The sequence below is a fragment of the Agelaius phoeniceus genome, chromosome 1 (assembly GCF_051311805.1).
Source record: "Agelaius phoeniceus isolate bAgePho1 chromosome 1, bAgePho1.hap1, whole genome shotgun sequence".
Classification (NCBI taxonomy): domain Eukaryota; kingdom Metazoa; phylum Chordata; class Aves; order Passeriformes; family Icteridae; genus Agelaius; species Agelaius phoeniceus.
The window spans coordinates 91,838,005-91,853,900 of record NC_135265.1 but is presented as its reverse complement, the minus strand read 5'-3'; the positions used below and the strand labels follow the sequence as shown (position 1 = coordinate 91,853,900).

At 39.6% G+C, this 15,896-nt stretch overlaps 1 protein-coding gene across 1 annotated transcript in view; it reads right to left on the bottom strand.

The window, feature by feature from the left end:
- Nucleotides 1-15,896, bottom strand: part of GALNT12 (polypeptide N-acetylgalactosaminyltransferase 12) — a 47,331-nt gene that overhangs the window by 2,522 nt on the left and 28,913 nt on the right. Inside the window, exons 7-9 of the mRNA XM_054637713.2 lie at nt 14,784-14,915; nt 7,847-7,960; nt 1,597-1,752 (exon numbers count right to left, since the gene is read on the bottom strand). Coding sequence (XP_054493688.2) covers nt 1,597-1,752; nt 7,847-7,960; nt 14,784-14,915 — 402 coding nt within the window. The remainder of the gene's footprint in view (nt 1-1,596; nt 1,753-7,846; nt 7,961-14,783; nt 14,916-15,896) is intronic.

The following is a 15,896-nucleotide window of genomic DNA, read 5'->3' as shown; positions in this document are numbered from 1 at the left end:
CATTCCCAAGGCCCCAGGCAGCTTTGAAAGAAAAATGCCAATGCCTTGTTTCTGTCCATAGCCCTGACTCCTGTGGAAGTCTGCTCCTTCCCTCATCAAGAATGTTGCACTTAATTGCATCCTGAGCCACAGCTCCTGATGCCCAGCAGCGTGTGCTTGCTCACAGACTTGCTGACAGATTCAGCTGCAGAATTACTTTCTTGCTTCCATCACAATAATTCAAATTTTAGAGTGGATTAATCAGTATCCATCTCACTCATTTTTGACTCAGTGTCCGCAAGAACTCAATTCTTGCCAAGCTGCTGGGAAGGCTGTTCAAATCTTTGATTATGCTCCATCCATAAGGACAGCTGTCTGACACTACTATGCACAAAGCAAAAGAAATGTGGTGCTGACACCTCACCCATCACTCGCCTTGAAAGGTGGAGACTGGTGCTTTTGATTTAGTGCAGCAGCAGAAAAGGAATTGGAGCAGCGCAGTACATTCAAATCACACACACACAAAGTGATCATGAGAAAGAACATTTAAAGTAATTCCTAAAGTCTCAGATGATGAAATTAATGGTTAGGGTTACAGTGGAAACAGATGCATTCCATAATTTTTTTCAATTTTTTCATTTTCTCAATTTGAAAAGTTCAGTTCTCTTGATTACTTCTTGAAGTGACTGAAGATCCTTCAATATACGTCATCTTAGGGATTCAAGCAATATGACTGAGCAATTTTGTTAAAAGATGACATTAAAAATGAAACATAATTTATAAAGTCAACCTTTTAAACATTTTTATTTAGTAATATCACTATGAGCTTCAGTCTGGACTAGATTTAGGAAACAGACAGTAACTTCCATCTTATTTTTTTAGAGTTTACACTGCTACCTATCAGTGCTGGTAGTATCGAAGTGTGACATTTGTCAGCCATGGAGCCTGTAGGGATTCAATGCATTATGCAGACACATTATGTAAATATACCATTTTGATATATTATGTGACCTTTTCCATTAGCCAAATAACAACACTCCAGAACCTGACCAAGGCCATCATTTTTCATCCAGCTTATTTTCTCTCAGGCATCCAGGGGCTTCTTTATGGATTCAAAACTACTAAACACAAACTTTTCTAATAGCATGTAGAGGCAGCTGCTTAAAAACAGGAAAGAACACAAAGTAATGGTGATGTGTGAAGTATTGGGGAAAAATGGTAATATAAATATTGGGAAATAAGTTAGTGAAAAGAGAGAAGTAGGCAAGCCATATGACTGGCTGGGGAAGGGTTATATTGAAGCACCTCAATCTCAGGAGAAGACAGTAGGGGCGACATGACAGAGAGAATGTTCCCAACCTCCTTGATGTTAACAAGGGTGCTTTCTGCTTTCCTTCCTCTAATCTTCCTGTTCTTTATGACAGGAATACTCTTTGCCCACTACCCTGTTTCTGTCTTCAGATGTTAAAAGCCAAGATAGCCCATTTCTCCCAGAGACCTGTGCCAGTGTTGTAGCACGATGTGTATGCAGTAAGATAAAAATTTTAAAAATTCAACAATTCTCCTTCCACCCACTCACAAAAAAGAGCAAACCCAAACCCAAGCAGGCACACTTACCTCTCTGAAAATAAACTTCTGGTTTTCAGGAACACTGTGGGCATTTTCTTGACACAAGTACATCGTCAAGTAGTCAGTCCCTGAATCAACAGCTGCGCAGACTTCCGGCTGTCGTGTGTTGTAACGTATTTCATTGTGGGATGTGTACTCAAAAAACTACAAACCAAAGAGAAGAAACAAAGGACAGCAGTCATTTCATATGTACACAGAGAGTGTTTAGAAAAAAGCATGTACTAAGAGACTATAATTAGGTTCATGAATAAAAGTTGCTGCTGTGAAGGGAAATTTTGCCAGAAATATCCAAGAGTCCTTAACTTCTACTGCTTACTATTTTACAGAAAATCAATCTCATCACAGCACTGCTTTATTCTTGTAGCACTTAAATGTCCTGGAAAACAGGCATTCCAGCATTAAAGAATTTCCAAAATTCAACTGCAATATTTAACTTTCACATTCTAGGCCCCCCTTAAAAATTGGATGGAAAATAGTTTCTGGCCTGACATTATGCCTTCTTAATTCAGTCATCACAAAGTAATATTACTTTTAACTAAGGAGTTGCTCACTGCATAGTTAAAATGCAGTTTGGTCCAGGTTCATTTCCAGTACTAGGGATGCATGATGATAAGCATTTTGTTCTATAAAGTTTTAAGATATTATTTGAAGCAAAACAGGTACAGCTGCTTTTAAACACGAAAAAACTTCCTTAAAGACAATTTACTGTCTTTACTTGTTGCACAATATTCTACAGAAATGTTATGAACATGCTCTGAAACTCCTGGCTTCTGTAGCAGTTATGGTTGAAGACTTCCTTAAAATTTTATACTTATCATGAACATTTGCCAACTTTTGGACTTTATTAAAGAGTGGCAGAGTTGGAGAGTTGTTTGTATTTAGCAAGCTTATAAAAAATTTAGATGACTATAGTGCACGGATGTGTGTTTAGATCTGATTTAAATTATACTCAATAAAGTAGAGGAGAGTTGTATAAACATCAGAAAATTGCTTATTACCCATAGTACAGCTGCATTAGCAGAGACCAATAAAAGGATGAGGGAGAGAAGGAATCCTCTTTTGTTTTATTTCCCTTCTGGAGACTGTAAGGCTTTGTGAAGGGGGCTGTACTAATTCAGAAATGTACATACTTGAACTTACCACAAAAACATCCTTAACAACCACCAAGGCTAATAACCTTGATGAGGAGTTGGAAGTGGAGTTTCAGTATAAACAGGACTGTGCTATTACAAAATCTTCAGCCATCCATTTCCAAGTGTAAAAACTCTGATCTGGACTAAACTGATTATAGTTGTTTCATGAAATCTGCCCCTCCTATTATCACAATCAGGAATTTCTCTGTCAAGGTGGCTGTCACACCCATACACTGACCAATGCTGCGCACTGCATCACCCTGTGGAGTCTCATGAGTGTTTTTGAGAAAGCAACATCAGGTTTGAAGTCTCCCTGCTGACATAAGACCCCAGAGACCATGATTTTCCCTTGAAACCTATTACTAAGATCTGTTCCTACAATGTAGGTTGCACTATTTTTTACATTTTCCATATGCAAAAAACAAAAAATCTCATCAACAAAAGTAAATTGTGTGAATATTGGTCATGTTATTATTATTTACCCTAACAGGCAGCAGCTACTCCCTGGCCTTTAGGCTTTATTCCCAGGTTCAGTACCTGGGATTGACACATGGAAAACCCGCTACTTTGGGCACGACAGTGAGCTACAGAGACATGCATTTTAATCCTATGGCTTGTGAATAAAGAAAAAGCCTCAGTTCTGCTCAGTTTGTGTGGATGGACACTTTTTACAGCTGCCACTTTCAGAAAGCCATATTTAGAGCCTTGCTCGTTAGGGGATGTATTAGATATAATAACTCTTTAGCAATTTGTATTATAAGTGAAAGCTTGCAAGCTGCTGACTGTACCAGATGTGCCAAGAATAAATGGAGCAGCTTCTAGATCAGAGCACTTCTTACTACTGATATCTTTCCTGAATGGTCTCTCAAGGACTTGCACCAGATTCCAAAGAAGAGCAAGTAAAATGGTTAATTTCTGGATAGCTTTAAGGAATGGGGTTATAGTACTAACAACCAAGCACTCCTGCCTTGTTGTCCAATGAACATAATCAGTTTATTACCCTACACTTCAAACTGAATAAATACTTCAGGCTTTGGGCTTTTCCAAGCTCTAGTAATACAGGAAATAAATATCTTCCTCCTCAAAAGGTAAAGCATTTTTAGTTCTCTTTTCTTGCATTCTGTCAGCAGAAAGGAGGCATTTTCAAACTGATCCATGGCCCAGTAACTAGTAGCCTTACTGCACTTCTTTCCTTCTGAGAATCAGTAGAGTCCCTTAAGTGCTATTGGCAAACTTGATGAGGCCTTTTACCCGGTGTCTCTGGCTTCTGGACAATCTACAGGATATGTCTCAGTTGCATCAGTGTCTCTCTGGTACTGGGGCCAGCAGCAGATTTTGGCTACCTCACTGGATCCTGAAACACACTCTCATCCTTCTCTGTGCCTGGCTACTGTTGTTTTGTATGCAGGGAAAAGTTTGCATTTGATGGGTAGAACCAGCAGAGAGGTTACCAGGTCTGATACTCTTTTTTGCTGAAAACCCAAGGGCTTTGCTAACTTCTTTGTTTGCCTCTCACTGTTAATGTCAAATGTATCAGCTCCAAATGGGAATTCTGGGAAGAACACTGTCAGTCATTGTGTTCCCATCCTCTTATCACATCAGGCTGATTTCTTGCCATCATACAGTGGTTCCCTCTGTACTGCTTCCCAGCCATACCCAGAAGGGCAAAGGGCTTTAACTGGTGTTGAGTTTCAAAGCCTTTCATTCTCCTCTGTGGGGCACATACTCCCACAACATAAGCAGCCTGAGGTACAAGCAATCAGTAGCCAGTGTTCTGTGTATTTCCTTCCTCTCTTCCATATACACTCAGCTCTTAACACTGCAGTGTTATCCTCACTTTCATGTGATAAGGATAATGCTAATTTAAAAAAACCCTCCAGTTAGTTTTCTTACACTCACACAAAGGAGGAGGAGGAGTAAAAGAAACCCTCTCAATTAGACTGTGGATTCAAGAAGGAACAGAAACAAACTACCACGAACTTTAGTTTTCTGAGAGTGATTTTATTCACTGAGATGTAAAACAGGAGCAGGTGCTGGACCTTATAAATAACCAAGAGCACAGTGCTCTCTCCTCTTGGCACAGTGCACACAGATATTCAGAGGTCACCAAGTGGAGACTTGTTGCCAGTGAAAAGAGTTTTGAAGTTGTCCCCTACATAAACAGCCACCTGCCTGTGGTGTGGGACAGGGAATGGGAGCAAAGCTTGGAATAAGGGCTTGCTGCTAAAACTCTATTTAGATAAAGAGTGGAGTGATGAGAACAAACTCACAGAAAAAAAGGCTGGAAGAGTTTGGGATTAGGATGGTGGATTCTCTTCCAGGGGGCCAAAGAGAAGTTAAAGGCTGCCTATTGTCAGTAAACATCTCTGAGACTCTGTAGTTGTTGATACTAGAGGATGACCAAACCTTGCCACAATCATTTCATCAGCAGATAGCAATGGACATAAATGTGGAAGACTTGACTGTTTTGATTGTGACAGTGTCACCTGCCAAAGGATTCACACCACAAGGAACAGCCTGCTACCTTTTCAGATTGTCAAGAAGGTGGTGGGATGGGAAAGAAATGAAGAGAAATGTCCTGCTGGTAGGTTTCACAGCTTTTGTGAGCCAGAAAAGGGAGCTGCAAGTCCAGCAACCCCAACTTCATTTCCCACCTCACTTGTGTTTCTACATTTTGTCTTATTTTAGTCTTCCTCTGTTCTCCCACACACAACTCTTCCTGCTGTCCACTTGTTCTCTTGCAACTATCACCCCTACTCATGCCCCCGTTTGCCAGCTGGTATCTCAGCTCCCACATTCAGTCACTCTGCCCCTTTCTACTAAAAGGTTCTCCAATGACTCTGCTTGGTTTACTCCCTGTCCTACTCTTTCCTGTGTCACACATGCCCTGCTCATCACCTGTTGCTCAACCTCTGTCACAAACTACCACTGCCTTTGTCACCTTGGCCCTTTCTCCCTGGCTCCTGCCAGCCCTCCCATGCCTTTTTGCCCATTTCACTAATCTTGTTTTACCCATTTCCTGTGTTTGGCCTTCCCTCCTCAGGCTCTGCAGTTCTCTTGAGTCATCTCATATTTTCCTTTATTGGTTTACATTGCAGTCAGGTGGTTTCTCCACTTTTCCTTCCTCCTCCTGCTCGGATGCCAGCAGAGGGAGCGGTTTGCACAGTTCCCAGAGTGTCGCTGCTTCCAGCCCGGCGCCTGCCACCGCAGGTACAGGGATGCACCATCAGCAGAGATGGAAGAGCATTAATACCCAGAGATGTGATATCTTGCAGTAAATTCAGTTAATCTTAGTGCTAGCTAAATAAAGGATAACTGTAAAAACATGACAATTCGTCTCTGAATTGTACTTCTCTTTTGCTTTCACCTTTTATCTTATTTCTTTATTCTTTCTTGGGGAAAGAGATCAAATTTAAGCTAACTCTCTTTGCTCAGAGAAATGCAAAAAAAAAAAAAAAAGCAACCCCTCTCCTCTCTGTAATCTGCAATACAAGGAAAAATATATCTATAAATACCTTTGGCATGTTAGCATGTAATCCTCTACATTAAATGCTTCTTAATCTACAAAAGCTATCAAGTCACTTACAAGAAAGTGACTTGACTGGGTTATCTGATTATTAACTTCTCTATAGATCTATAGAAGTATTCTTAACTTCCGCAAGAATTTGAACTGAGGGAGTAAACAGGGTGAGGTTTACTCCCCTGGTGTGGAGTAAACTTTCACACAGGTGACATCTGTCAGTATTGAGATCCTTTGGCTTTTATGGTACAAGATTCTCCCCCTGCCTTCGCCTGCACCTTGGCCTTAAGGACAGAAATATTATGAAACCTAAGACATAAACCAGACATGAGCTAATAAATACTAAATAATAGTTATAACACTTCAGGCAATAAACTTGCTATCAGCAACAAATCTATTTCCTCTTAAGATCTGAGGTACATTGCTTTTTCTTTCCCCTTTTTCATGTTAAGTGCAATTCATATTAGAAGCTTTCTCCCCAATACAGATTTGTTTTACACTCCTTGAGCTTTGATGTTTGTTTTTTTTAAGTAGAGTTCAGAACGATAGAAGATACTCTGCTTAACTGTCACATCTCTGGTTTCTTTCCAAACTTTGTTTTACCTTTTTTCCTTTTTCCAAACAATCCTAACTGAATGTTTGGATTAATTTCACTAAAAAAGGACCTAAACAGTCAAGCCACCCAAGCTGTCACAGGGTTATGTACAAGAGGTCTCACAAGACCTTTGGTACTCAGAACTGATGAGACCATATCTCAAGTACTGTGTTTACTCTAATCTGGATTAGAAGCCAAAAATCAAGATAGACAGGCAAGTACATTCCCCACATCAAACATTAAGCTTCATTTCTGGAAGGTGGTCACTCAAAACTATGCAAAACCAGCCATTCTAGCCATTCACACAGTGCCCCACAAAACTTTTACCATGGCACTATGCAGAGAGGCTTATAGGTATCAAAACTAACAACTGCTGCACACTGGTTCAGTCAACATGGAGAAAGAAAACAGCATTTTCATCTTCAGAAGTTAAAAACAAGACAGCAAGAATGACAGCCTTAAAGAGAGCCCCTGGTCTCCTGGACTGTGGAGCCCAAGAAAGAAGGACATTTCTGTAGAAGGACAGGAGAAGATGTGGTCTAAAACCTCTTGGGTAGTTAGACAAGCACCACAAAGAAGAGACATGATGACCGACCCAGGTGGAACTAGGTGAGGTTTCCAATGTTATTAAGGGCTTTAGAGGCATGGCCAGACAAAATCTCAGAGGGGTTTTGGAGATGAGTGAACACTGGCCTACCAGCACTATAACTGCACTGATGTGCCATTAACCCCTGCTAATGAGCTCTGTGGAAAGGCATAATAAAGGTATGCATGAGTTCCCTGGGCTGGGTAGACACATCCTCAGAATGAAGAAAATCTGACCTGAAGATACATCAAAATAAAAAGTATTTAGTGCAAGAATCAAAACTCAAACTAAGATCACCTTACTGTGGAACAAATTCTTTCAACTCTACTGCAATGACTTTACCATACTTCCTTACATTACAACCATAAATGTCAGTCAAAATAAAAATAAAACATTATTCTTACCTGATTTTGTCCCATGCCATGGCATGGGTAGAGTATGACCCTCTGTCCAGTTACTTGATGTTCATTTGTAGGGTTATAATCAAAGCAGAAGTTTTCCATTCCTCTATTCTTCAGCTAATCAAAACAAAGGAACATTTTAAAATATTAGTCTAAAGTAAGGAACATATTCTGTAGTCACTCTACACTCATCCTGCTGGGCTCTGAGATCTATCCCAAAGCTAGTGCAAAGCAACGGGAATAGATCAAAGGGATGCAATGGTAACATCTCTCAGACTAATATGAAATAAAACTGGATCATCTTAGTTTTGAGCACTCAAGCAGCCAGACATGATGGCTTCCCCTAGGAATGACACTGTGTTCCAATGTATTTGCAAAGGAAGTGGGTAGAAACTATGAAAAAGTGTGTTGAAACCCAACAAGCCAGCAACTCATGCAGAACAAAAGAGTCTGCCATGCCTTTTTCCCCCAGGATCTACTTGTTCAATTTTCTTATGAAAAGATGACTACATACTTTTCTGAGTTTGTCAAATGGGAAATGTTAGGAGGATTTGTTCTCAAAAGGACTCCAGTACCCTCTTGAGGCAGAACAAGCAGACAGATTTTAGGATCAGAAATTTTGAAAGTGGGCAAAATATATCTTTGAAAAGAGATATTATTATGGTGTGATATTAAATGCTCTTTACTCATGTTGCTGATCTCTGACAGAAGAGTGCATAACTTCTACATAAAATTTTAAAATATTAAGTTAGCTAATTTTAAAAACAACAGGCTAGTTAACAAGGATTTGCATTTAAGTATTCAGGAGGCAAAAGTAACTGAAAATAAGTTAAACAATCACATAGTCACTGATTCCTGGTATAAGCCACATAACCAAATTTGAAAACACACAGAGCAGAATTGGTTTGGTAAACAAGAAGCTGAATGCCCCTGTTACTGAGTGTAATTATATCACAGACAAAAAGAATAGGCAGAGTAAATCTCAGAAGAGTTAGTTCAGCAAGGTGTAATTTCACTGTTCTTCCCTAGTCATGATAATCGTATCCTGGGTTCTTAATGTGGAAAATGAGTGGACACATAGGGATTGCAGGCGGCTAGAACTAAACAAACAAGACAAACCCTGCGGGGCCTAAACCCACCACAGAGCAAACCACACAAGCTGGAAAATTAAATACTTGTGTTCTACATATGTTTGCTTTGCCAACTTCTACTTTTACTGCTACCCAACATCTTTCCACTGCCTTGTGCTCACTCCCGCATTAGACCACTGCAACCCTCCTTGAACAGCCAAAAGAAAACATTTTGTTTACTTTCCTAATGGGAGCCAAGAATTACACTTAGAAAAACAGGAAAGAGAAGTGTCTTACATAGACTATTTTTAACACTGCCATGGAACTACATAAACCAAATAATAAGCTTCTCATGTTTCTACATTCTACATCAGGAAATATCAACCTAAAAGTCATAACCACTTAAAATGGTAATTTTATCTGTACAACTGTTGTCAGCAGCTGTCTTCAGGACCAGAGGGTCTCCCATTAGTAGGTTTAATAACCTGTGACTCTGCCTGACTGTCTACTGGCTCCAAGGGCAGCAAAGCCTTTATCCATGATGCCCTTCCAGGCAGCCCAATGACTTCACAGTGCTCTTTGCCATCAGCCCCTGGCACATGCTCAAGTGTGAGCTCCCTTTTGGGAAGTTTTAAATAATCTGTTTGAAAATGCCGTGCACAACCAGAACTACAGTAACTCTTGTATGCGTGTTACTCAATGCCCAAATACACACAGCAAAAAGATATGTAAAAGCTTACTAAACTTAAGCTTCATGTCAGATGGTTTGGAAATGAGGCTGTATTCTAGGGTGTTACCATGTATGTTCTCTCCTTTTTTTGCTTTCATGCATAAATCAAATGTCAGCTTGTGATACATCCTGACATTTTCCTACACGTACATGGTCCATGTTGTTCACCTGATTCTTTTATTTTGTCAGACATTGATAGATATGCCCACATTTCATCAGGAAGCCCAATAGGTATTCAAGATCTAATTAGTGGGAATAGTATATTCTAAGCTATTAAATTACCTGATCTGAAATAACATAGAGAAATTTGAAAATCTGACTGCAGCACCATTTATTTAAAAAAACCCAAAAAACAAAGATACACACTTGTCCTCTGTTCCAAGGCAGAAAAAAAGTATGAGAGAATTTGTGAAATATTTTTCTCTTGCTAAATGAAAATATACAGTTTAAGTATCTTTTATGTACAAGAGTGCAAGAGCTCTATCAAAACAGAGATCACCCACTCATTTCTGAAGCTATGTTTATTCCCACATCCACCATAAACAACTCATGCAACAAGAACAAAATTTTCTCTGTGACTTACCTTAGTTCTTTTGCACAATGCTGCATTAGAGAAACAGAAGCAAGAAAAAATGTTGATCACCTTGCCATTAAAACACATTGTTCAGATCTAAAACCACGTACCCATGCAGGACTATTGGCTGTGGTTTTTTACAGCATTTGCTTCTTAGTGATACATTGCTATTGAAACTAAAGGTGCCACTCTATGTGCCATTTAGTTACCACTGTTTGGAGGCTGAGATAGGTAATAAACACCAAGATATTCACCATACACCTTAACCTTTACTGCTAGGAGATATTTCAATCTATTGTTCCCTAATATCTGGACACTTGCATATGACTACACAATACAGCTGGCATTCTATGAATAAGTCTTAGTTTGATAAAGTCCATTGCAAACAAACCATCAACAAGAGATTTTTGACATTAAAGCTTCATTACATTAGTTGATAAGTACAGCCGATAGAGCCCTGCCAACCTTTCTCTACATTCACAAAATAGATCAGAATCCTCTTTATTCTGCCAGTGGCAGTGGAGCTGATCTATTAGTGATATGGACAGATGATACTGTGGGATGCAGTAAAATATGAATTTGCAGCAAGCCAGACAGCTTCACTAGTACTGATCAAACATCAGCTTTTACCTCAAAGGTAATCCAAGCAGTCACAGGAAATTATTCTACTGAGTAAATGCTATTTTCATATCACCTGTTAACTTCTTAAGGGCAATGCTGAAAAGGGCATACAAGACTGATGACTAAATCCTCTGAAGGAAGATGACACACTGCTGTTGGATTCATTGGCTCACCCCAGCAAGCCCAAATCTCCCTGGGAAGCTCAAAAACCTATAAGCATGCAGCTCAAGCAATGGTGTGTTCACTACCAAACACTTGAATTTCTTCCAAAAATTCCTTTTAAAAAGCCTCTGCCTAGCTTTCAGAGGCTTTTCAGAGCCAACCAAGTAGTGCATATTTTTCTGTGATGACCATAAGGTCTCCAGGTCTAGTCAGTCTTAATCTTGGCTACCAATTCAACCTCAAGTGGCAGCTCTACAAATTGGATTATAATGAAGTTTTAGAGGTATACCTTAGAGAAGGGACCCCGATACCTCTGAGAACTTGAAGCACGAGTCATGCAATATCTTTGATTATGTAATTTAAACCACATAGCTCTGTTCTTCTGCAAATCTGTCCACATATATCATGTGCTCTTTAGATAACTTAAATAATTTCAAATTCTCTTTCATGTTGCAGCAAAACAAAATTCTTCATAGTTTTAAAGGCATAGTTTAAAATCTTCCTTCCATTTTTTTTTAAGATTATACCTAGTCTAAATTAAAAGAAAATTTTGACTGAGCACTTGAAAATGAAGATGAGATGGTCTTGGAGGAAAATAGGGAAGGAGCTGTCAAAAGAAAAATTCAAGTTTTTGATTTCCCAACTGACTCAGTCAGTAACAGATGCCTTTACTGATAGAAGGCAGAAAGAGAGACCAGATAGAAAGTCCCAGCACAAGACATCTATCAGGTTTGTTGCTTTACATTCAGCTGAAGGAAATATCAGCTAGAAACTGAGAACAAAGAAAAACTTATCATCAGAATATAGTATGGTCTCACCACCAAGTGATCAAACTTACAGAAAATTAGAGTAAAATCCTGATTTTTGTGTCACCACTGTTTTTTAAAAGCAACCTTGATGCCAAACTTAAAGCCAAATTCACTGACTGACCCTAATCTTTATCTTTGGATATGCATCTCAATGCCAGCCATTCTTAATACATACCTCAGAAGAGAGAAGAGCCCTGACTACTCCCTTGCTTTGCAGCCATGCCTTTCCACAGTCACCCACATCATGAAAAGATCACAGAGCTGCCCAGCTCCTCTATCTCCATCCAGCTGCACATTGCAGAGATGTCACCACACCAATACTGAACACACCAGCTGGCTCAAAGCTCTTCCTACACACTCCCACACCATCCCTTCCCATGGTAGTTAGGATTTGTAAGCTGACCCAGTCTCTGCTGTCCAGGTGGGCAATCTGTGCAGAGCTGGGGCTCAAGTCTTGTTACAATTTCACACCTACCTACTCGTAGGTACTCTGCATGCTCAAGGATGGCCAAGTCAGAGGCTGTGCCAGAAAAAGACACATCAGTGCGCTACACAAGAGCCTAAAAGGTATTATTAGCCTTTCCAGAAGTGCTGACATATTATTTTAACCCACTGAGTATCTACCAGCATCACTTCCTCCTGCCCCCTCAAAGAAATTATTCAAGGCAGAGGGTTCATGTCCCACGAAGTTCCAAAGCTGCATGAAGCCCAAGGAGCAGCAAGAAGATATTTATCTCTTTTATAGGTGCCAGGCAGTTTGCAGGAATGCAATCATATCTCAGGCAAAAAGGTTCATAATTCAGTATGTTTAAGTAAAGTTTGAGGCAGTTAGCATTTTAGATAATCAAGGGTAGGTAGTATGGATATTTTTATCTATGTATCAAGAAAAAAAATGTAGCATAAGAAGCTGCTTGCCAGTGCACAGCACTGAATGCTGCTCATTAATTCTTGACTCCGTCTGAATAACACATGGCTGACTTATAGGTAATCTTAGAAATATTTTTAACTTCAGTTCAAAAGTAAAAAGATTTTTAAGGGAGGTAAAAATCTCCATATTCCCTCGTATATTCCTTGAACAATTAAATAACCTCACACTAAGTTGAGCTGTTATCAAAGCTGACACTTTTAAATACAGTATTTTTGTGAAGCAGAAAAGCCCTACACAGCTAAGGCGGGAGTAAAGAACAAGATCAATGATTCATTGAAGCTAGCAGATGGGACTCAATATCCACAAATCAGCTGAATCAGTAGGTGTCGTTTCTGCACTCCCAATTTCTCAGAGTACAACCATATTTCCATCACATTTTAAATTCTTCCTCCCCCCCGAAAATGGCGTATTCTCATTATGCTCACAACGAGATGACAGCATTTATGAATTGTTTTTAGAGAAATATATAGAGCACACCTAAATTACACTCTAGATACCTCAAGCAGCTCTGAACAAGAGTTATTATTTCTAGGTACTGTCAACTCCTTGCCTGAAGATGACAATTAAATCATAAAAGAAACTGCACAAATCCCTTCTCTTCACTATCACTGGCACCAGTCTAACCCTTTCTCTTGGAGGGAGAAGGATGGAGGTGGAAGGATGGATAAAATTCCTGAAATGCTCCTGGAAGTTAAGTCTTTTTATACCTTACTGCTTCAACTGGCTCAGAACTTGCCAGTGGCAATCCAGAACAAAAGAGCAAAAACAGAACCACTGTTGTACCAGGATTTGTTCAAGGTACTGGATAATGGTGGGCAGCACCTTTCATGCCAGTGATCACAGGGATACCACCTCTCCTGCAAGCTCCAAGACAATTGGAGGGGGCTGGCAATTCTCTCAGAGGCTCCTAAGGGCTTTTCTGACAACTGCTGCCCTCCCTGGGGGAACTCCCACAGCTCCCCAGAGGAGGAGTTTTCCCCAGGGGAAACCACAGCATTTCCACATTAGCATCTTTTTCATTCAACAAGTTACAAAGCTATTAGGGCAGACTGTGGGGAGACTTTGTTCCTGAATGTTTTGTATGTCCACAGAGATCAGATTTTTTTCCCTTTCCTGAAGGAGATTCAGCAGAGGCTGAGTAACTTGGGGAAGGGCAGATGGCAGGAAGACAAGGGCTGGATGTGTTGATGCAGTGTGGGAATGCAGCTTAGCTGGATCTGCAGAGCAATTGAGTTACCAGCAAAAGTACTTTTAAGTCAATGTGGCATTTAGTAATTAGGAAGGTATTTGATACATCTTTGCCTGGTGGAAAAGTGCAGTTTTGTGTTCCTAACATGCAGCTGGTATCTGGTGATCTTTTCAGAGGAAACAGCTACTTGCTGCATCATCTCTGCCTTCATCCCTTCCAGATGAGATTATAGTAATGTAATACACACAGAGCTATAGTTTATATTTCTTTGTAAGCTGCAAAAAGCATAAAGAGCTGTCAGCTCTTAAAAGAGAAGAGGATTCTGATTGAACCTATTGCCTGAGCCCTTGTTGGTCTAAAGTGACCTCCAGATTAAAAATTAACATGTTGGTTTAATATACAGAATCCCCTATGATCTGGAAGCACTTAGCACCAGCTCTCTTTCCCATCACCAGAGCATCATAGTTTTCATCAGATAAAATGTACAAACATATGTTTCAAAGCACACTCCTTATCTTTTCAATTCAGCAAGTAAAATAAAACACTTTACTGTTATCTTTTTGTTACGCAATGTTTTGAGAAATAAAAATCTCTTTTCCTGCCTTTAACAGTCCCAAGATGTCACTTAGAAGGAGTAATCCACAGCAACATTACCTGTTCTCCTACTCTGTCACAGAACTCCTTCATAAACAGCATTCCCTTAAATATTCTGATAAATACCACATTTTAAAGCCTACCAGTTTTAACTGAATTCTACCAAAATCCCAAACTGGTTTAGGCACAAAAACACCTTCACGCTGACTTAGTAGGAGAGCTCAGAGAGCTGCAAGCAGGCTCCCTTCTCAGCAGCCACGTACCATTCCAAAGAAGCCTGGTCTGTCCTCGGGTACGTGAAGTTCTGGATACACGTTCTCCAAAAACCATTTGAAATCCTTACATTTCAGCTTCTCTCGTAGAAGTCTCCTTTCTGTCACATCTCCATATGGTTCCTGAAAGGGAAAAAAAAAAAAGAAAGGAAAGAAGGAAAAAAATTTAAAAAAAATCCAGAACAGATGCTCTCTTTTAAATTATCTGTATACATTATTAGGAACAGTATGCTACAGTGATGAGTAGGACTTCTAGCCAGGAAAAATCACCATGTTTGGGTGCTGGATTTGATTTCATTATCCTTACATTTGTTAAATGCTGACAAAAAATAATTGGAACTGTGCAAGTAGAACTTTAAAATATTCTAGAAGACAGTTTGTCTAAGAAAACTCCCTGAATCTGCAAGTGAGGAAGCCCTTGAATACAGATTGCTGGAGACTGAGAAGGTGTACTGGAAAATGAGACTTCCTTTAGAAAGATAATTGAAAATCTCCAAAGCAGTGAATGAATCTTTAGGACTTTAAATTATAACACTATCCATTTGCAAATTACCTGTACAGTTCTACACTTAAGTTTTGAAATTTGTGAAATCTGCTAATGCATCCTTTGAACTTCACCATTTTGGGGGCTGAGGAGTATGAAATCTTAAACCTCCAGAGAAAAGCTTTCATTGCAGACTTTTCCCTGTCTATGGATTGGAGCAGAGTCCATGTCTTTTTATGTCTGTCTTCAAAACCCTATCTTCATACTGACTAGGGATTTCAGATAGTCAGGCATGAGAGAGCATTTGCAGCCCCCAGATTTTTACAGGTCACTTGACACAGTCTTTCATCAAACCACAAATGTATTTGCATTTCTCAGAGCTGTGGAAATACCACTGAAAACACAAAGCAAATGTAAAACAGAGATGCCTGTTTGAATAAACAAACATCGTGACATATTAGCTCTGAGGTCTGAACATTAATCTTGAAGTGAAACTTCATGGAACCAATTTTTGCAGCCATAACATCAATCATTTTCCTGTATGCTACAGAACTGAATATTTGGGTTTGATGAAGTAAAAAGGTCTGAGCTCAACTGCTGCAACAAGTGGTGCACAGAGC